The following is a 23,061-nucleotide window of genomic DNA, read 5'->3' on the forward strand; positions in this document are numbered from 1 at the left end:
CAAAGAATGTTCTCCTGGCATTTCACCAAAAATAACAAAAAGGCAAAATGATCCTTTTTTTAAAGCTCTACTAAAAGAGCCAGAATATTGAAGTGAAACTTGACTGAGTCAAATCTTTTTGATTTGACTCAATTTGAACATGAAAATAATTTTAGCACCAAGGAGCACTTTTATGTAAAGTTTTATGTAAAATTCTGGATTGATATATAGATATGAAAAACAGCTGAGTTACTACCTGTCACATGACCTGTGTCATGCATGCCATCCAAAGCCACAGGATTTTGAGTTACCTTGTATAAATACACTTTATATTATTATAAAGATGCCTATAATTAGTTATACTTGTTTTTTGTTTTTATTTTAATGGCCTGATTCAACAGTACATTGATTGCTAAGTGGTGAACAGAACAAGTTAGTCATGTTATTGGTATGTTCAATGCATTTACAGGCATCAGATGTGAGTTATGTGAGGACGGCTTCTATGGCGACCCACTTGGCTGGCATGGCGAGGTGCGGGTGTGTGTAAGGTGTGAGTGTAACGAGAACACAGACCCCAATGCTGTAGGTGTGTGCGATCACGTGACCGGACACTGCCTCAAATGTTTAGGACACACAGACGGGGACCGATGTGAAAAATGCCAAAGCGGTTACTATGGAAATGCTCTGGATAGGAGCCTGAGGCCTTCCCAAAAGTGTCTGCGTGAGTGAATATATTTCTTTTGAAAAGAATTTCATTATTATATCAAATGACAAGCTGCTGTGGTATAAGAGGAATATAACACTTTTATGAGATTATTGAAAATAATTCTCCCCTTCACTTCAGGTCACATCATATCACCCTATTGTTTATTATTTTCCTTTACTAACTAAATACCAGTTGTGTTTTATTCCTTATTTAAATGATGGCTTAAATATTTGTTTTTGTTAAAAGGTTTTAGATTTTTGGGCCATACTGAACTAGTAATGTGTGATCTGTAATTTTCAGCCTGTGTCTGTAACCCCGCTGGCACTTTGGGGTCAGTGAATGAGTGTGATCCTCACACAGGAAGATGTCTGTGCCTGAGGCATGTGACAGGAAGAGACTGTGGACAGTGTGAGCTCGGCTACTTCAACCTGCGGCCAGGGCTGGGTTGTGACAGGTGGGTTGTGGTTACACGCTTGTCTTTATTCATCCATCGATCCATCAATCTAGCACAGGGGTTCCAAAACTTTTTAGATGGTCATTAGACGGCACATCAGAGCCAAACATCCCTGTCCATCGAAATGTAAAATGTTTTTTCATGATTACATGCACAAAGATGTTAAACTGATAAGCTCAGTCTCTCTTAAACTTTCCACCATAGTTGTGACCAGTGTCATGAGCTGCATCTCGAATCAAAACCTGTCAAAGTGACATGAGATTTTTTAAATAATTCAAAGACTAACTGTAATAGGACTGATTAGTATTAGTTGCATGAATTGCATGAACTGATTAGTATTAGTTCTCAGTAACGGGCCAGATTAGTGCATATGTGATTTGAGACAAAATGATAGTTTATTTAGGTAAATGGACAGGCAGTTATTAATTTTGTAAAATAAAAGGATGAAACAAAAAAAAGATTCTCTCATGACCCCATTTGTAAATCAAGCAACCCCAAGTGTGGTCGCGACCCCTAGTTTGGGAATCCTCTGATCTAGCAACTAAATGATATGAAGGCTGCGTCCAAATATCCCTATTATCCTACTATACAGTATGTCTGAATTCTCAGTATTCATAAAACAGTATGCGAGAAATACCCAGTTGACCTACTGCTTCTGCCGAGATTCTGCACTAGGGAACCAATGATACTACCCAATGATACTACAGTAAGGTAATGGGACTAGCAGTAGATACTGTCAAAGTACGAATTTTCGGATGCAACCATTGTCTTTTTTTCTTTCTTCAACATATCAAACCTCAGTTCATAGATTTTTGTTCTATGTTCCGCAATGAAACTTGCTCTGCGTATGATACCCTCTTTTGTTTAAGTATGTATACTTCATGCCCTTGCTACAAATAGAGAAGACATTCTGTAAAAAGAATGATGATACATGTGTGATGCTCTGTTTTAGATTTGTTTTTAATAAGGTAGATTAAGGAATGTAAACGTTAACAAAGGCATAAAATTTTTTATCAAGATAAGGAAGATCTGATTGGCCTTTTTTTTCTCCTCTACAGCTGTAACTGCAATCCCATTGGCTCCTCATCCCCATTGTGTAACCCAATCACAGGCCAGTGTATGTGTCGGACAGGTATCGAGGGCAAAATGTGCGATGCCTGTCAAACGGGATTTTTTGCCTTTTCCTCCAGAGGCTGCAGAGGTACATAATCATATAATCTTTAATGTTCAACTAATGTTTAAAAAAAAAGATCAAAGTTGACTTAATTTTGTAGTACTATAGGTAATCAATTATTTGACGCTGTGTTAAGAACATCAGTTTTTCAATACTGTGATATTCTGAGAATGGAAATCAACCCTTTTTATTGTCATATGCAGATGCCTAATCCATGATTTGGAGCATCATGATACTGCATAATGCAAATAATGAATGTCATACAAATAAAAAGTTAAGACCCACCTCTATCCCTGCACTTTTACCATAACATTAACAAAATACAGTACAGCATTTCAGTAGTTGGCCTGCAGGAATTCTCATTAATTTGGTATCATGATACCACATTGGAGATATATGCTCAAAATATTTGGCTTCACTGAGCCTTACTATACTGCAACATATAAAATAAAGTGTGTGAATTTGCAAAGCATGTGAAACACAAACCTGTTACAATGCAAAAAATATCTCAGAACATTCAATGTGCATCTTTCTTTGGCTTCTCTGTCTTCAAAAACTGTAGCCTGTAACTGTGACCCAATGGGATCAAAGTCCATGCAGTGCCACACCAACGGGACCTGTCTGTGTCGCCAAGGTTTTGTGGGTTACAAGTGTGACAAGTGTGAGCTGAACCACTACCAAAACCCCTTGACCCACCAGTGTGATGAGTGCCCTGTGTGCTACAGTCTCATCAGAGACCAGGTGTGTACGTGTGTATTTCCGATCTTATACCAAATCCAAACAGCCACTACCAAGAACTAATGTTTATGAAAAATGTATACAATTTTGTCCAAAATAAGATAAGAATCCTGTAAAAAGGAAGACTCAGAGAGAATTCGAATCCATGTTAACAGGATTTTCCAATAAATCAAGGTAGTTAGACAGGCACTAGTCAGTACACAGGCAGACAACCAAAGATATCAAGGTACACCCCTTGTGTAACAGAATACATAATATAGAAAATGTAATTGAAACATCAAGGGAGTCAGGAATAATAAATCTCAGAACTTACTATACGGGGGAATATATGAAACAGGATTTAAACTGGATGTATATAAGGTAACGGGCCTAGTATTCAGGAAACTGAGTCCTCTGCTGGCAGAGTGGGGTAACTTTTGCAGCTTCTGTGACAAATATCACTGTAGTCTTGATTTAATAACACGTGCAACATGTAAATAGGGGAAATAAATGCAAGTTGTTTTACTCACAGGGTGTATGTAGGACTTTGTCTTTCAAAATTATTAAAATAGCCTTGTCTTTAGAGCATAGGGTCAGCCATGATATGGTGGCCATGGAGCAGAGAGGGTTAAGGGCCTTGCTCAAGGGCCCAACAGTGGCAGCTTGGTGGTGCTGCGGCTTGAACCCCCAAACTTCTGATCAATAACCTAGAGCCTTAACCGTTGAGCAACCTTTACATTTTGTGCATATGCATTAATTAATATTATATTTTTGGCATTGCTACCTAAATATGCAAAATACAAGGAAGTGTTTATGACAGAAGATTTAACAATATTTATTATTAGGTCACTTTAAGTGAAGCTTTTTTGGAAGCTACTGTACTTTTGTACACTTGTACAACTGAAAGGCAGATATTATGTTTGCCAGAAACACACCAGTTGAGGACAAAATTACACCATTTACTAAGGTTTAATAATGAGAATGTTTGTCAAAATTATGCTGCAGTATCTCAGAAGGTTAGCTTAACTTTCTTAATATTCCTGTACGTTTGAACAACTTTAATCAGCATTCTAGTTGCAGGGTGCGGTACATTTGGTTTCCTTTTATATTTCCTTTTGTGATTGCTACAGTTGTTTGAGCATGGCAAATAAGCTTTTAATGCTGTTGCACAATACAACAAGGTAGCAGTTTTAAGAAGTGACTTGTCTCTAACTTGTCTATAACCCCATGTGAAGTGACTTATCTGTAGCAGATAACCTTTGGCGCAAGGTACCGAAAGATTCCAGAAATTCGTGGATGTGGCTCGCCATCTTAATTTTTTTCCTTCAGCACTCCTGTCCATGAAGGGAAAAAAACCTGCCATACAGGAAAATTAACAAATATCCCCATATGAAAACTATTTACATTGCCCAACATGCTCAATTTGCAAATAAACAGACTGTAGTTACAGACTCTACATACAATATAGACATATAATTGAAATTACACTGAAATTCTAAGTTGTTTATATGCACATAGTATGAAATTATTTAACTCCATTTAGCATTATCACAGTACAAACGACAGCCAATTAGAAGGAATCCAGTCATGTTACACTTTGTTTAAAAGTTCCAAACTTTCAAAAGTTTAGCGTAGCAACTTTCATTTATCCAGCTTATATAAATCATATTCTCCTTTCAGTGATGTTTTGTTACTGCATCCAAACGTTATTTCTCTCTCTCTCTCTCTCTCTCTCTCTTTCTCTTCACTGCTGTGTGTATGTGATGAAGGGCGTGACTAAACTTATGCTGCATTCACTATCCTAATTGTCAATTGACAGTATCTGTTTATTTATTTATTTGCATTAAAAAGTGAAGTAAGTAACATGTTTGGTAATTTGCTTAATACCACAGTATGGTTGAATTCTCGAATGTGATTGATAACAAGAATAACACACACCTTCTTATGTTTGTTTATGTCAACAGCTGTTGAAGTGATGACGTTTTATGTTATGAGACTTTTATGGAAGAATTCCTGGGTATCAGTACTTTGCTTCACAGTGCTTTGGATATTTACTCAGCATAGAAAAGTCTTCAGGACTGAGGAGTTCACACTTTCTGGTTTCTCTGAAAAATTATAAGCTTTTGCATCCAAACTTCATTTTTATTTCTTTATTTTCATTTCTCTCTCTCTCTCTCTCTCTCTCTCTCTCTCTCTATTTCTTTCTTTGTGGCTGTGTGTACATCACAAAGGGCATGGCTAAACTAATACAACATTCACTATACTAACTGCCAGCTCTTAAAATGACAGTTTGGTTAGGTTTGTTTTGCTTTGTTTGTTTTTGTCATTAAAAGTGAAGTATGTAAACTGGGTCACTGAAGTTTTTTGTTACGCGACGTTTATGGAAGAAATCCCAGGTATCGCATTTTGTAAGTCACAGTGCTTTGGAAGGTTTCGAAGTGCTTTGAAAAGCCTTCAGGGCAATGGAGTTCACACTTTCTGGTTCCTCTGTAAAATGACAAGCTGAGGGTTCTTTTTAAGAGAGGGAAGGAGATGCTGGTGAAGGAACGAATGGTTATCGTTGCTATAATGGAAGTGATAACAGGAACTTGTCTTATGGAGATTTCACAACATTAAATCTGACAATGAACCATTAAACAGCTTGATGTGTCGCTCATTAATAAATTAAACACTGTAATTGTTGGCAAATCACTGTGGTATAAGTGGAATAACACACTTAAGACCATGCTGTTATACAAAAATAGTACAGTTCAGACCACTCGCAAAGTGCCTACTTTTCCCTGGGAATCTTGGCCTAATCTCTCTTTGGCCTAATCTCAAAACCAAAACGTAACCAATAATTTGGAATTATGTTTTTAAAGGGAAGTCGATGAAAATACATATCATAAATAAAAAGAAATTACTTGTGATATGTACCTAATTAAAATATACAAAATTTATATTCAAATCCTTTTGAAGGTTCCAAGCTTCATAGTTTACAGGATTTTTTTTTATGCTATTAGACTCAAACGTACTGTACATGAACCAGACCTATACCAGATGCTTCAACAATTTCTTTTACACTATTTCAAATAAACTCAACCATCCATTCAGTACTTTATCTCTGTCTCCTGCCTGTGAATAGCTTACCAAAGCACTGTTCTGATGTCCTGTTATCTCACGCTGCCAAGAGTGCTTTCCAACCTAGCTCATTTTATTTCTAACAGTAGAAAATTACTTAGGCATGTAGCATTATTTCTCCATTTAGAGAGAATAAGCATGCCAAGGTAGTTTGTGTTTGCCAAACAGCAAACAGGAATGTAAAGCTAGTGAAACAGGCCCACACTTTACCCGGAACATTGAAAATGTCATAAATGTGATCATAAGGCTTCAGGCACCCTGTGTTGGGTTGGCAGCCCATCCAGGGTGACCATCGCCTAGTGCCCCGAGTTCCCTGGGATAGGCTCCAGGCTCCCCCACGACCCTATATAGGGAAAATGGATGGATGGCTGGATAATGCTTCAAGCATTTCTAGACACTTGAGAATGGAGGCACAAAAATTGAGGTCCTGGAGCACTTGTTTTGTGAAAGCAGCCAGTCCAGGATAAGTGTTAAACAGAATAGTGTGTATAGCCTCAGATTCTTGTTCTTAGCTGATAGGAGTGGAACCAGATGCTGCTGTTGTAGCCCATCTGCCTCAAGGTTTGACATTTTGTGCATTCTGCGATGCTTTTCCCCTTGCCACGGTTGTTAGTGGTTATTTGAATTAATGTAGACTTCCTGTCGGCTCTGGCCATTCTTCTCTGACCTCTTTCATCAACAAGGTGTTTCTGCTAGCTACTGCTGCTCAATGGCTGTTTTCTTGTTTTTTTTTTTGTTATTCTATATAAACTCTAGAGAATGCTGTGTGTGAAAATCCCAGCAGTTTATGAAATATTCAAACCAGCCCTTCTGGTATCAACAGCCACTGAGATCACGTTTCCCCCATTCTGATGTTTGATATTTTAATCAAATTAATTACATGTTGTGCGCATAAATTTTCGCTGAGAAATTTCCCCCAAAAGTCGTTATTGTGTTAGATGAGAAAAGCATTGAATAGATATATTACAAAAAGTAGCTTTAGAAAGAAATATATTGATTCAGCATAGACATATACATAGACACATAAACTTTTAGGTGTTTTTTTCTTGTTTTCTCGTGATCTTGGCATAAGAAATGGAAGTTTTCTTATAATGTCATTTTATCACAAGAAACTTCCGCACCTTATGAATGGAACTGGTGTTACATGCATGTTGGCGTCTTCACCATCGCCATCATAAATGTAATAATTGCCTGCAATTAATTGCACATAAATTTTGGTGTATTCTTGTGTATTTTTTAACAAAATATCAAAAGGTTAAACAATAATGAAATTTTTTTTGGCTCATATGGTGCCTATTTTAGTGGAGGGCACTGTATGTGTGTGTGTGTGTGTTTGTTTGTGTGTATATATATATATATATATATATATATATATATATATATATATATATATATATATATATGTGTGTGTGTGTGTATATATATATATATATATATATATATATATATATATATAGAGAGAGAGAGAGAGAGAGAGAGAGAGAGAGAGAGAGAGAGAGAGAGGATGATCATAATTACAATATCGTGTTATAATATTTTAAAAATTGCATTTGATTTTGATAAATGGATTGCAAGTGAAAATGAATAAATGTAAATGAAATATGAACATTTCATAAGAACTTTACTTTTTTTATTTCCACAGGCGATTAAACTCAAAAGCCATCTGCACAGTTTAGAGAGACTGCTTTCCAACTATGACTGCAAGAGCTTCAGGCACGGAATCTATGTGCGACCGAATCCCGTGCGCCAGCATCACAGGCTTGAGAATCACTTGCATGAGCATCAAGGCGAGGATTACTTACCCAATGCTCTGGAGGATTTTCTGGCCATCCAAGGTAAAAAAAAAAAAAAAAAATTAATGGAGAAATTGGATTCATATTCTCAGTCTGGATTTTTTCAACCCAAAAATGTGTGCCAGTGTATCTAGAAGGGTTTTTAGTCATCCAAGGAAGAAATGTAAGTGATCAGACTTGTGTTATTATATTAGAGATACTTCATAGTACTTATCTCACAGGGTTTGTGAGCTGTAAAGATGAAAGGTAGATTAATTAAGGAAAGACTCATTAAAGAAAGAAAAAAACTTGAATGTCACCTTCTCATAGATTTGCTCATTGTAAAAAAATTAAAATAAAAAAGTCCTAGTGAAAGTTTCTGAGCTTTAACGGCCTCATTTTGGCAATATTAATTATGCAACTTTTTTCTTTACAGAGGCACGGGAAGCTTTCATCAAACAGTTCACACAGCTGGAAACATCTGCACAAGCCCTAGAGCTTCAGCTGCATGACTTTGCCAGTATAATGAACTGTAGCCTCCTGAAGGAAGAAGGAAGTACAAGCAGCGAGGAAGAGAATAGGATGCCTAAGGCAATGAACGGGTGCCGAGCTCTTGTGGACACGTTTGTTACTGTCACAGAAACGCAGGCACAGCTTCACATAATGACCTTGGATCTTAAAAGTGTAGTAAGTGTGCACAATGTGTCAAGCCTACACATTACATACTAATACATTTATGAGGCATTCCAGTGCCTTCCCAAAGCATATGATGTTTAGTATAATTTAGTATAAATGTATGTAATTTAAGACAAATTACACAATTTACACTAAAAAAAATGAGGGAAATGAAGAGACAAGATATAAGTTGTACTTAAAGAGAGATATTGAAAGAGACATATTGAGTGTGTGTGTGTATTATAACACAATACATTTAATATGAAGTATACAAGTCAAAAATGTAAATACAAGCAAGACCTTCATGATCTAAAACTCTAAAATCTCTAAAAATCTCGAGCATGGTTTATCAGGCATGCAGAGCTGTAGGAAAGTACCAAGTCATGGGTGTCCCAAGTCAATATGCAACTTCTCTCTTAGAATGTATGATCAGTGGATCACCGGCCAACACATTACAATTTTTCCTTTCACCTAATGGTGGCAGCTAAAATGCAAAAGCCTTTTATTCTCAGAACTACACGTGCAAATTAATTATGTGTAAAATGATCTTTAGTCATGACTACAAGTTTAACAGTGAGAGTGGGTGATTTAAAAAAAAGTCACAAAAATCAAAAAAATGTAAAAGCTTTCGGGAATTCTTGAAAGAGTCCTTAACTAAAATGGGTTGCAATTAAGTATTTAAAATGACAATTTAATTTATGTTATGTTTGATTATTTATGTTAATTATGATAATGTGATGATCTATATTTATTTATAGTTATGTTAATTTGTTCAATTACTTCTGGACCTTTTTGGACTTTTACTTATGAAGCCATTATTCAGTCGGTATGGGATTTCTTTCTCTTTTTTTTGTGATCGTTGCTGCCAAAAATGCTCGAATTTTCTGCAGCTTTTTTCCGAATTTGCAGTCTTTTGCGATTTTTTGTGGAAAACTAGCCTACTTCAATTGACGAAATTGAAATTGCACAAAATTGTTATGCACAGTCTGGCAGTGATGCTTGTTGGTAAATGAGACTTTTTAGCTGTACTCATGTTCAGCGTACATGAATCGAAGAGGGCTTTGACTAAATGTGTGTTGTGATGACATCAAAGCAAGCTCCTCTGAATGTTGTGGAGTTTCCTTGATTTTGTGCTAATTTCTGCAGTCGCAAAATCTTCAGGATTTTGAAATCAATAAATGAACCAGGAAACAGTTTAGCAATACTAAAATAAGTGATGCATCCTCTTTCTCATGTGTATGCCAGAAATCTGGCTGTGGCATTTTGAACAAGCTACTGACTCTTTGTTACATTTTACGCAAACAACGTCACAACGCATGTAGTATGTCTAATTCTTGCTGAGTTCCTTATTTGAAAGCAGTTATTGACTGCTGTATTCAGAGTTGGTGACGTCAACTGTGCATCAGAGATACAACAGTCCCTCCAGGATTTTGTGATTGTAGAAATGAACACAAAATCCGGCAAACTCTGCAGTAGAAGAGCTTGCAATTTTTTCCACAGATTTGGGCCAACATGGGCCTTCTTTGATTCACGTGCGTCGAACACGAGTACAGCAAAAAGGTTTCATTAATTAGTCTGTGTGTGTGTGTGTGTGAGAGAGAGAGAGAGAGAGAGAGAGAGACAATTTAATGTTGTCATTCGGTACATTTTTTTGGACATGATGTACCCATTTTGTGTTCTCAAATTAAGGACAGTTTGTGCTCATCTCGAAAGAAAATATGCCCCTGTTTTTTAGGGGCAATTTGGCCACTTAACTAGTAGTTCATAATTTTATGGTAATAATTAATGTGTCATCCAGACTTTGACAGAGGTATTTCCTCTGATTAAGATGTCTTTGCCACGCTTCTCTGTGCAGTCTTTTTTGTGGCCTCCTCAAGGCTTCTTAGAAATGTGAACAATTTATATGAATCATTATTTCATAATGTCATGTTTATGCAACCATTTTCTGAAATGGCATTGTTAATGTGTATGTTTGAGTGAACTATTGTAGGAGCTGGACTTAACATTGTTCGTCCATTGAATTGATATCATGCAACAACAGACAGATATAAATGCCTCTGTTTCTAATCAACTCTGGCACATGTGGATAACTCAAACAGAAATATTAAATCCATATTTAATTCTGAGGTCTGAATATTCATGCACACAATTTCAATATAAATTTCCGATTACATGTACTCAACTCTGAATACAGCTCTTAATGATCATGTGGTTTGAATGTGAAGCGTACTATCCATGTTGAATTCCCTTCTCCTGTCTCAGGTAATCCCGTTCATTATCCCGAAAAGACCGACAGAGTGGAACGCCCTTGTGAATGAATCAGAAGCTTTGGTGAAGAGGTGGGTTGGGAAATTAAACTGTAGTCATGTCAACTCTTTATATGTATACCAGTCATACAAGTGACTAATGTAGAAAAATTAATTTTGTGCATTGGAGTAATGAAGTAGATAAAGGCTCTTAAAACTGCTGGCTTCAGAAAGGGCCATGATGTGTTAAGTAGGTTTGAGAATCGTAACCATGCATATTTTTAGACAGCCATTTGAATCAAATGACATACAATCAATTTGAATCAAAGGCTGATAGGCTGATTTGAATATTTCAATATGTTAAATTCCCCCTAGGTGTGAATGAGAAAAAAAGTTACTATTTGTTAAAAATGTATCTTATTCAACTAGCATAGTGTTAGAGGTTAGCTTGGTTAAAATATGTTGGTGCACAATGTGTCATACAGAGCATTTGAGTGAAGGTTTGTTATGTTGCTATGCTTGAACATTGATATTCAGCAAATAGAAGATGCTGAAAATAAGTTGCATGCAAATGTTTTTATCTGTCAGACTGGGTTGTTCTAAACAGATTGTGTGAGCGGTCACATACCAAGCAAAGAAAACCCACATTCACAATTCATTCATTCATCCTTAGTAACTGGGTCTTAGTAAGAACCAGAATTCACACACCAAGCTGACAGTGCTGGCAATTTCTACTGTGTTTTCACCCCAATATTTCTGGGGGCATGGTGGTAGAGTTTATTTTAAAAAATGCCCACATTGAGTTTAATGCCAGATACAAGCAAAGACTAAACCTTTGTGTTACATCCCTAATCTGTATGCATCTCTAGTAAATAAATAACAACCGTCAATGTATGTGTGGGTTGGAGAAGTGCAATTATCTTCCAATATCAGCTCATTTTGCATCCATCAGTAATAACTCATGTAGAAGAATCAAGTGCACTGATTCTTACTGATTTCACTTCAGTGGATGTTCGTGGAGGGGAAGATGTCGCAAAGTTGTGTTATGGATCAACAACTGAGTCTATTACAACCTTGTGACAGTTATATACATCCCCTATGTAGGGAGACTTTTGGGACACCCTGAAGATTTAAGACTAAATAAGATGCTGAAATTTAGTAGACAAATGAAATATACACTGCTGTGATTTCTTCTGTTTTTGTGTATCTCATACTAAATAGTTTTACATCTTCAAAGAAATACAACATAAAACAAAGGCAACCTGAGTAAACACACAATACAATTTTTAATTATAAATATTTTCTGAAGCAAAAAAAGTTATCCAACACCTATCACCAATGTGAAAAGTGAAAAATGAAAAATCGGGTTGTGCCACTTTTAGCAGTAATAACTGCAACCAAACACTTCCGATAACTGGAGATCAGTCTTACACTTATGTCTACAACAAGGATATACTCCTATGCTTTGGATCAGTGTCTTGCTGCATGAATGTGCTTGAGTTTAAACTTTTAGACTGAAGACCAGACATTCTCCTTTAGGATTTTCTGGTAGAGAGTATTAATATTTTGTTAATTATGTTTCCCTCAATTATTGCAAGTTTCCCAGGCCCTGATGCAGCAAAACATCCCCACACCATCACACTCCCACCACCATGCTTGACCGTAGGTATGATGTTCTTTTTGTGGAATTCTGGTTTGGTTTACGCCAGATATAAGGGGACCCCTGTCTTCCAACAGTTCCACTTTCAACTCATCAGTCCAAAGAACATACTCCCAAAAGGTTTGAGGATCATCGGGGTGTGTTTTTTAGCAAAATGCAGATGAGCCTTAATGTTCTTCTGGGTTAACAGTGGTTTTCACCTCACCACTCTTCCATGGATGCCATTTTTGCCAAGTGTCTTTCTGATAGTAGAGAGTCATGAACATTGACCTTTGTTGATGCAAGAAAGGCCTGTAGGTCCTCTGATGTTGTCCTTTTTTGTGACTTGCTGGAGTAGTTGAGTAGTTGCTGTGCTCTTGGAGGAACTTTGGAAGGTCGCTTCTGGGAAGGTTCACTGCTGTGCTGAGTTTTTCCATTTGGAGATAATGGCTCTCACTTTGGTTCTTTAGCAACCCAGAGCCTTTGAAATAGTGTTGTAACCCTTCCCAGACTGATGTATTTCAGTCACCTTCTTCCTCATCATTTCTGGAATTTCTTTCAACTTTGGCATAGTGTGTCACTGGGTAAGTTCTATTTAAGTGTTGATTTATTGAACAGGGTTTGCAGTAATCAGGCCTGGTTGTGTCTAGTCCAGCTGAACCACATTATGAATGCAGTTTCATAGATTTGGGGAATTAGTAACTATGGGGGCAAAATACACTTTCACACAGGCCCAGTTGGTATTGGATAACTTTTTTGTCTCAATAAATAACATTATCATTTAACAATTATATTTTGTGTTTACTCAGATTGCCATTGTTTTATCTTAGATTTTGTTCTAATTTCTGAAACAATTTGTAACGATCCGGAGTTGAGTACGGATGCAAATGCAGATAAAGATGTTTATTAAGGAGAGAGGCAAGCAGACAAATCCAAATCGTAATACAGAGACGTGGTTAAAACAGGCAAAGGGTCAGGCGATTGACAAACGGGCATAAACTAGGCTAGGCTGTAATCAAAAACGAGGAAATGAGAAACTAGGTCAATCACAGGAAACGAGAAACGAGAGCTAGATCATGAGCTAAACGCAATACTGTGCGATTTGCACAGAGACACAAGGGGTTTAAATGAATAACGTAATCATGGGGAAACACGGACAGCTGAAACCAATGTTGACACACCTTCGGACAACAACCAGTGACTAAACGGGGGCGGAGACAGAACATAATCAAAACAAACGCACATGTCCACAGTAAACAAAGTCACAGTCATAAACAACCGAAAAAGCGTGCGTTCGCTGAGCACTCGCGCACCTGGCTCGTGGACGTGCATGCACTCCGGCTTTCCGGGCACTGCAAAACTGCAGCGCTGTCTCAAGGGGAAATTGTGACACAATTTAGTATGAGATAAACACAAAAACAGAAGAAAACAGGATACTTTTTCACAGCACTGTAAGTAATTTAAATCCAGCACGTCAAAATGATTGGGATCTAAGCATTTTTGACCATCAGAAGTACCTACTTGATGTAAAGACCCATTTCTTTTTTTCCCAGTCACAAAGAAATGGCTGCACATATTGAGGGGCTAGCCGGAGAGGCTTTAAAAGTGTCTAACAAAACTTATTCTATACTGCTGGATCTACTGGAGGATAACTCTACAGAGCGCCATTTACAAGAGCTTACAGAGCGGTGAGTAATGATGAGTGCATGTTGTAATAAAGCTGAAACTATTTTTGCTGGTGCAAAATAAGAAACACAAGAAACAGTGAAAAATGAGAAACAGTGAGTCCACTAGTTATACTAAGCTAACATTTCCACCCACACTTAAAACTCAAGAATATAATATTTACATTTTTAACATTTCAACATACAAGAAATTCTTAGATTAAATTGAACTGACCTTTTTCATGCCTTTTGCTTCACTTGGTGAAATCCTTGTGATGCCATACAGTATATTTCAATCAAATGGTAACACATACAGTACATGCTCCAAACACACCACAGACACCTTGATTTACTTAAGGTTTGCCTGTGTCAAGACATGTAAACAAAAAACATAACCGTTTTACTAACAGATATTATAGGGTCTTTCAAATGATCAAAATATCTTCCCCTTTTTCCAGATTTGTCTCACTGAATATTCAATCTGGAGCAAAAAACAGGACAATGTCTATACAAATAGATTCATTAATTGCAGTGTGATTTCTTAATGTTAAAATGTACTTTTTGAATGGCAATTGCTTGTGCAAATTAGTATGTATAACGGGCAAGTATTAAATTTTTGGAAGCCTGTTTCTGCGATTTAACAACCAAAAATCACTTCAAGCTAGAATGTTTCTGGAAATTCTAACTTAATACTACTGTAGTTAATCTGGTTTCATGTTTGATATATAGAAATGTCACCTCTGATACCAACAATATTCAAATTCAGAAAAGGTTTTAATTTAAATAATTAAAGTAATTTAAGCTGTTTGTCTATGTCTCACTGCCTCACTACATGTGTAGTGTGTAAAGTCCTTTATATAGTTTTTTCTTTGTAATTCACCTCCATCACACCTGGCATGTGTAACTCATCACTGCACAAGCAAATTAGTACTGGGAACTTAAAAAATCAGGGCCATTGTTTGAGAAAGCTGATACCTGATTGTTTCTTCAATCACGATTTTGAAAAGTAAAAATAATTGTGCTTTTTTTAAATAAATAAATAAATAAATAATAAGTGTGTGCAAAGTGTTTTTTGTTTGTTTGTTTTTTTACTAACTAGAGCTTGAAGATGTCCTGGTGATTGTATGTGTGTGTATGTGTGTATCAGGCTGTCAGAGATGCAGCAGCTGAAGGAGAATCTCACACGACAGGCGAATGAGACCCATGCTGCCTACCTGTCAGTTGAGGAGCAGAACAAAGAAGCAGAGGCCATTTTACAAAATGTTACCTCGACTCTCCCCAAACAGCACAAGGGCATAAATAACAACCGCCGGAACTCAACCTCCACAGAGCAGCTCAGTGAAGCAGATAATACAATAATACAGGATACACAGCTGATCCAGGTCTATACACAGATCAGTTTAGAAGGCCAAAATACATGACACATTAATTAATTAATCACACTAATAGGCATGCAGAATTATGAGCTGTACAAGCATGCAATATTAATAAGAGCCCTTAACTGAGGCAGCCATAGAGGAATAGATCATTAAAGGTTTATAAAAAATATCGTGTTTCTAGCAAGCAATGGAAAGTTTAATTAATTTCACAGACTAAAGCTATACTAAGCTGATTTCTCAGAGAGATCAATTTTAGAAATTATGTACATCGACCCTCAGAACCAAATGAATGCAATCTGCTAGGATTTCTTTTCATTCCATCTTGCTGGTTTCATAACTCAGAAACTAATCATAAGAATTGTTATTATTTTGTCTTATGGGAAGCATGTAAATATCTTATGTAGCTTCTGAAGGGCAGTACTAAATGAAAAAATACCAATCATCCTTTTCAAAAGTTTACTTCTTGAGCATCAGTGAATGTTTGCACCTTTTGTTATAGCTGTATGAGTCCCTCAATTGTCCTCAGTGTGAAAAGATTGATCTCTTTACTGTGGAAGATGCTGGAAAAGCAAAATAAAGATTTTTCCTCCACGAATGTAAAGTGGAAAACAAGAGAATTAGAGCAATATATATATATATATATATATATACACACACAGTATCTCACAAAAGTGAGTACACCCTTCACATTTTTGTAAATGTTTGATTATATCTTTTCATGTGACAACACTGAAGAAATGACACTTTGCTAGAATGTAAAGTAGTGAGTGTACAGCTTGTGTAACTGTGTAAATTTTCTGTCCCCTCAAAATAACTCAACACACAGCCATTCATGTCTAAACCGCTGGCAACAAAAGTGAGTACACCCCTAAGTGAAAATGTACAAATTGGGCCCAATTAGCCATTTTCCCTCCCCAGTGTCATGTGACTTGTTAGTGTTACAAGGTCTCAGGTGTGAATGGGGAGCAGGTGTGTTAAATTTGGTGTCATCGCTCTCACACTCCCTCATACTGGTCACTGGAAGTTCAACATGGCACCTTATGGCAAAGAACTCTCTGAGGATCTGAAAAAAAGAATGTTGCTCTACATAAAGATGGCCTAGGCTGTAAGAAGATTGCCAAGACCCTGACACTGAGCTGCAGCATGGTGGCCAAGACCATACAACGGTTTAACAGGGCAGGTTCCACTCAAAACAGGCCTCGCCATAGTCGACCAAAGAAGTTGAGTACACATGCTCAGCGTCATATCCAGAGGTTGTCTTTGGGAAATAGACGTATGAGTGCTGCCAGCATTGCTGCAGAGGTTGAAGGGGTTGGGGGTCAGCCTGTCAGTGCTCAGACCATACGCTGCACACTACATCAAATTGGTCTGCATGGCTGTCGTCACAGAAGGAAGCCTCTTCTAAAGATGATATACAAGAAAGCCCGCAAACAGTTTGCTGAAGACAAGCAGACTAAGGACATGGATTACTGGAACCATGTCCTGTGGTCTGATGAGACCAAGATAAACTTATTTGGTTTAGATAGTGTCAAGCGTGTGTGGCGGCAACCAGGTGAGGAGTACAAAGACAAGTGTGTCTTGCCTACAGTCAAGCATGGTGGTGGGAGTGTCATCGTCTGGGGCTGCATGAGTGCTGCCGGCACTGGGGAGCTACAGTTCATTGAGGGAACCATGAATTCCAACATGTAATGTGACATACTGAAGCAGAGCATGATCAGTATGCAGTATTCCAGAATAATAACGACCCCAAACACACCTCCAAGACGACCACTGCCTTGCTAAAAAAGGTGAAGGTGATGGACTGTCCAAGCATGTCTCCAGACCTAAACCCTATTGAGCATCTGTGGGGCATCCTCAAACAGAAGGTGGAGGAGCACAAGTTCTCTAACATCCACCAGCTCTGTGGTGTCGTCATGGAGGAGTGGAAAAGAACTCCAGTGGCAACTTGTGAAGCTCTGGTGAACTCCATGCCCAAGAGGGTTAAGGCAGTGGTGGAAAATAATGGTGGCCACACAAAATATTGACACTTTAGGCCCAATTTGGACATTTTCACTTAGGGGTGTACTCACTTTTGTTGTTTAGACATTAATTGATGTGTGTTGAGTTATTTTGAGGGGACAGCAAATGTACACTGTTATACAAGCTGTACACTCACTATTTTACATTGTAGCAAAGTGTCATTTCTTCAGTGTTGTCACATTAAAAGATATAATCAAATATTTACAAAAATGTGAGGGGTATACTCACTTTTGTGAGATACTGTATATAGTTAGTTAGTTAGTTAGTTCATCTGGAAAGTATTCACAGCGCTTCACTTTTTCCACATTTTGTTATGTTACAGCCTTATTCCAAAATGTATTAAATTCATTATTTTCCTCAAAATTCAACAAACTATACCCTATAATGACAACGTGAAAGAAGTTTGTTTGAAATCTTTGCAAACTTATTAAAAATAAAAAAACAAAAAATCACATGTACATAAGTAATCACAGCCTTTGCCATGACACTCAAAATTGAGCTCAGGTGCATCCTGTTTCCACTGATCATCCTTGAAATGTTTCTCCAACTTGACTGGAGTCCACCTGTGGTAAATTCAGTTGATTGGACATGATTTGGAAAGGCGCACACCTGTCTATATAAGGTCCCACAGTTAACAATGCATGTCAGAGCACAAACCAAACTATGAAGTCCAAGGAATTGTCTGTAGACCTTCGAGACAGGGTTGTATCGAGGCACAGATCTGTGGAAGGGTACAGAAACATTTCTGCAACATTGAAGGTCCCAATGAGCACAGTGGCCTCCATCATCCGTAAATGGAAGAAGTTTGGAACCAGCAGGACTCTTCCTAGAGCTGGCCACCCAGCCAAACTGAGCGATCGGGGGAGAAGGGCCTTAGTCAGGGAGGTGACCAAAAACCAGATGGTCACTCTGACAGAGCTCCAGCGTGTCTCTGTGGAGAGAGGAGAACCTTCCAGAAGAACAACCATCTCTGCAGCACTCCATAAATCAGGCCTGTGTGGTAGAGTGGCCAGACGGAAGCCACTCCTCAGTAAAAGGCACATGACAGCCTGCCTGGAGTTTGCCAAAAGTCACCTGAAGAACTCTCAGACCATGAGAAACAAAATTCTCTGGTCTGATGAAACAAAGATTGAACTCCTTGGCCTGAATGGCAAGCGTCATGTCTGGAGGAAACCAGGCACCACTCATCACCTGGCCAATACCATCTCTACAGTGAAGCATGGTGGTGGCAGCATCATGCTATGGGGATGTTTTTCAGCAGCAGGAACTGGGAGACTGGATCGAGGGAAAGATGAATGCAGCAATGTACAGAGACATCCTTGATGAAAACCTGCTCCAGAGTGCTCTGGACCTCAGACTGGGGCGAAGGTTCATCTTCCAACAGGACAACGACCCTAAGCACACAGCCAAGATAACAAAGGAGTGGCTACAGGACAACTCTGTGAATGTCTTTGAGTGGCCCAGCCAGAGCCCAGACTTGAACCCGATTGAACATCTCTGGAGAGATCTGAAAATGGCTGTACACCGACGCTCCCCATCCAACCTGATGGAGCTTGAGAGGTCCTGCAAAGAAGAATGGGAGAAACTACCCAAAAATAGGTGTGCCAAGCTTGTAGCATCATACTCAAAAAGACTTGAGCCTGTAATTGGTGCCAAAGGTGCTTCAACAAAGCATTGAGCAAAGGCTGTGAATACTTATGTACATGTGCTTTTTTGTTTTTTATTTTTAATAAATTTGCAAAGATTTCAAACAAACTTCTTTCACGTTGTCATTATGGGGTATTGTTTGTAGAATTTTGAGGAAAATAATGAATTTAATCCATTTTGTAATAAGGCTGTAACATAACAAAATGTTGAAAAAGTGAAGCGCTGTGAATACTTTCCAGATGCACCGTATATAAAATATAAATACACTGAGTCATTTTAAAAACCAGACTATTTTAAGCTTATTAAGCTCACCTACTTCACAGTAGGTTCCACAACTGTATGGCAAATATAACTCTGGTTAACAGTGTCATAAAGAAAGAGGCTATAGATTTTAAGAATGAAACTGCAACCACTCTGATTCCAGAGTCTAGACCTGGCCAACAGGACGGCCGAGTTGGATCTGCTGATCCAGTCCAAGGAACAATTGCTCAATAAGACCAGAGAGGAGATAGAACCACGGCTGGAAATTGCACACAACAATCTAAACACCACTGAAGAGTTCCAGAAGGTGAGTTCAGAAAAGAAATACACTTTGTAGTAATGTCAAATGGTGCTTGATTGCTTATGTTCACTCTTTTTACTTTTAGAGGTACCTTGAAATTGAAATTGAAAATTGACACATTCTATATTTCATTCAAATGGTAACACATATGGTACATGGGCCTGTAGGTCCCAAACATTGAATATCTAACACCTCATATTAGTACGGTCTTCTGTGCAACTGCTTTTAATAAATAAGACATAAAGAAATAAATGAATCAATACTTAAGGAATGTCTTAATAACTTCTTGTTTGTAATTGTAAATACAAAAATTTTATTTATTTTTCGCTGACATTTCTTCATAGTGGGCCCTTTGTATGATTTATTTGTTTATTTATTTTGCACTTTTGCATGTGTATTATTCATCATTACAATAGTTATAATTCTTACAAAAATTTACATAAGAACAGATCAGGAGACAACTGTTATTTTTCTGAAGTGTATTGTTTAGTCCTTTGACTGATGACGTGTAGCTTGTAAATAAACCCAGAAATGTGTAATTTACTAGCTTTTTTTTATATATATATACATGATATATGTGCAGCCATCTTGGAGACAAACTGTTTTAGCTTATCTAAATGTTAAATGGGTATTTGTGTTAGGACTGAAATCAGCAATTACACTGATTATACTACTATATAATACTATGTACCATAAAATTATATTATGAATTATATAAAAGGAAATAATATCCATAACAAAAATGAAAGTGTCTAACAGCTCAGTCTTATATATATATATATATATATATATATATATATATATATATATATATATGTGTGTGTGTGTGTGTGTGTGTGTGTGTGTATCTTTGTCATTGCTGTGCTTCCTTGTTGACATTGTGTTTCTTGTTCCTTTCTCAATATCATCACATATCATCTGTCTCTGTAAAGCTGACAGCACTTGCCAAAGGGCTCAGAGAGACATCCCTTTCTTCAATAGTGGAAGGAAAGAAGATAGAATCAGAGGCATTCTCTCTCCATAGACATATAGAAGGTAAAGCTTTTAAACATAAAGTCTTCAATCCATTACGACACATTCTTAATGTGTTATTTTTTTTAGCATAATGCTCAATAGTCTGTGTAAGCAGGGCTTCTAGAATGGAGTATATAATAAAATAAAGAACTGCAGCTTTGAAATTAGAAAAAATAATAAAAATAGAATAGAAAGACTAGACTCAAATAGATTTTTATAAAAACAGAACAGCAACTATATTATCGTAGAGTTGATAATACACTATAGAGATAATAGACTAGAATAAGAGCTGCAGCAGAGGTAGTGGGGATAAAACAATGATGGATTCCAAAGTATTGGAATATAAGTAAAATAGAAATTGCTACATTCTGGTGAGAAAAGAACAAAAGGTTCTACGATTGATAATAAAAAGATACAGTCCCCTTTGAAAGTATTGGAACAGCAGTGCCAATTCTATTGTTTTCGCTATACATTGAAGACTTTTACATGTTGGTTTTGGATCAAGATGGAATCAGATGAATAAGAAATGATCAATCAGAATTTCATATTTTATTTCCTCATATTTACATCTAGATGTGTTAAACAACTTAGAACATGGCACCTTTTCTTTGAACCCACCCAGGTGTGCCCAATTAAATTGATTGTTTGAATAATTAATAGCTCTGAATTTCTCCTCTCGGTTTGAGCCCTAGGTTTCACATGATGCTAAAAAAAAAAAAAAAAATCGATAAACCAACATGAAGACTAAAGAGCTGCTATGGGAGAAAAGCAAGCCATTTTAAAACTGAGAAAAGAAGGAAAATCTATCAAAGCCATTGCAGAAGCATTGCACATAGCCAGTACAACATTTTGGAATGGAAAAAAAAAAAACCCACTGGTATACTAACAACCAGACACGGAACAAGTTGGCCAAAAACCTGATGACAGAAAGATTGTGAGAGCTGTGAGAGCTGTGAAGAAAAGTCCAAAAACAACAGTTAGTGTCATCACCAACAACCTCCACAGGGCAGGGGTGAAGGTAACACAATCCACTGTTCAAGACTTCAAGTGCAGAAATATAGAGGCCATACCACAAGATGCAAACCACTCATCAGCAGTAAAGAATCAGAAAGACAGATTGGAATTCTCAAAGAAGTACAGAGACGAGCCACAAAAGTTCTAGAACCAAGATTAACCTCTGCTAAAATGATGGAAAGGCCAAATTGTGGAGAAATAATGGATCTGCTTATGATCCAATACATAGAAGCTCATCAGTCAAGCATGGTGGAGGTAGTGTCATGGCTTGGGCTTGCATGGCTGCTTCTGGAATGTGCTCATTATTCTTTATTATTCATTATTCTTTATTGATGATGTAACTCATGATGGTAGCAACAGAATGAATTCAGAAGTGTACAGAAACAATCTGTCTTCCAATGTAGAGAGAAATGCATCCAATCTAATTGGGAGGAACTTCATCATGCAGCAAGACAATGCAGTTATTTTGCATATATGCAAAAAATATGCAACCAAATATTAAGTGTTATTTATTTTTAATTTACTTTAAGACAATCTGTTCCTATACTTTAGCTTGCCTAAAAATTGGGCGGTCTGCCACCAAACGTGGCAATTTTTTTTTTTAACAAATCTAGATGTAAATATGAGGAAATGAAAGCTGAAATTCCTATCTATGGGTAATTCATGTTTTGATTTCAAACCCAAATGTCTCCAATGTATAGTGAAAACAGTAGAATTGACCTTGCTGTTCCAATGCTTTCAGAGAGGACTGTAGCACAATATGAATATATTTATAAATAAAGAAAAACTGCAGGATAAATACAGTAGTAGGGTATGTGAAGGCAACTGAGATAGAAGTGCAGATGCAGGATAGAATGTAGAGTATATCAAAATGCAACTGAGAAGTCTAGGACAGATCATATTTGTTATTGTTTGTTATTGTGTTCATGCCAAGTTGTAATATTACCATGCTAATCTTGTTCTTCATCCTAGTTTATGTATTGTTGTATAGCACTTTATTAAAATTCTCTCTGCACTTGCATCCGCTCCAACTCTGATCCGTGACAGTGTGTTGCAGCCCAGCATGAAGCAGAGTTACTGTTACCACCCTGAAGCAGTTTTCTTTTCTCCTAATAACAGCTGGTTTTATTTTCTTATATCACAGCCAACTCTAACAATTTTTTAATTTTGTAAAGAATGACACGTCATACATTTTATCCCTTTATAGTTTCATAAAGTTAATGCAAAGCAGACTAGTTCCTGTTATCGCTTACATTATAGCAACTACAACATAAACAGTC

The 23,061-nt window shown here is 37.2% G+C and overlaps 1 protein-coding gene across 1 annotated transcript in view; it reads left to right on the top strand.

Annotated features, from left to right (window-relative positions):
• The window catches only part of lamc3 (laminin, gamma 3), a 176,906-nt gene that overhangs the window by 147,184 nt on the left and 6,661 nt on the right, over positions 1-23,061 (top strand). The window contains exons 14-24 of the mRNA XM_053618520.1: positions 449-700; positions 986-1,139; positions 2,198-2,340; positions 2,876-3,054; positions 7,793-7,985; positions 8,359-8,609; positions 10,860-10,936; positions 14,036-14,170; positions 15,294-15,528; positions 19,616-19,759; positions 20,686-20,788. Coding sequence (XP_053474495.1) covers positions 449-700; positions 986-1,139; positions 2,198-2,340; positions 2,876-3,054; positions 7,793-7,985; positions 8,359-8,609; positions 10,860-10,936; positions 14,036-14,170; positions 15,294-15,528; positions 19,616-19,759; positions 20,686-20,788 — 1,866 coding nt within the window. The remainder of the gene's footprint in view (positions 1-448; positions 701-985; positions 1,140-2,197; positions 2,341-2,875; positions 3,055-7,792; positions 7,986-8,358; positions 8,610-10,859; positions 10,937-14,035; positions 14,171-15,293; positions 15,529-19,615; positions 19,760-20,685; positions 20,789-23,061) is intronic.

Source organism: Ictalurus furcatus, chromosome 28 (genome assembly GCF_023375685.1).
Source record: "Ictalurus furcatus strain D&B chromosome 28, Billie_1.0, whole genome shotgun sequence".
NCBI lineage: Eukaryota > Metazoa > Chordata > Actinopteri > Siluriformes > Ictaluridae > Ictalurus > Ictalurus furcatus.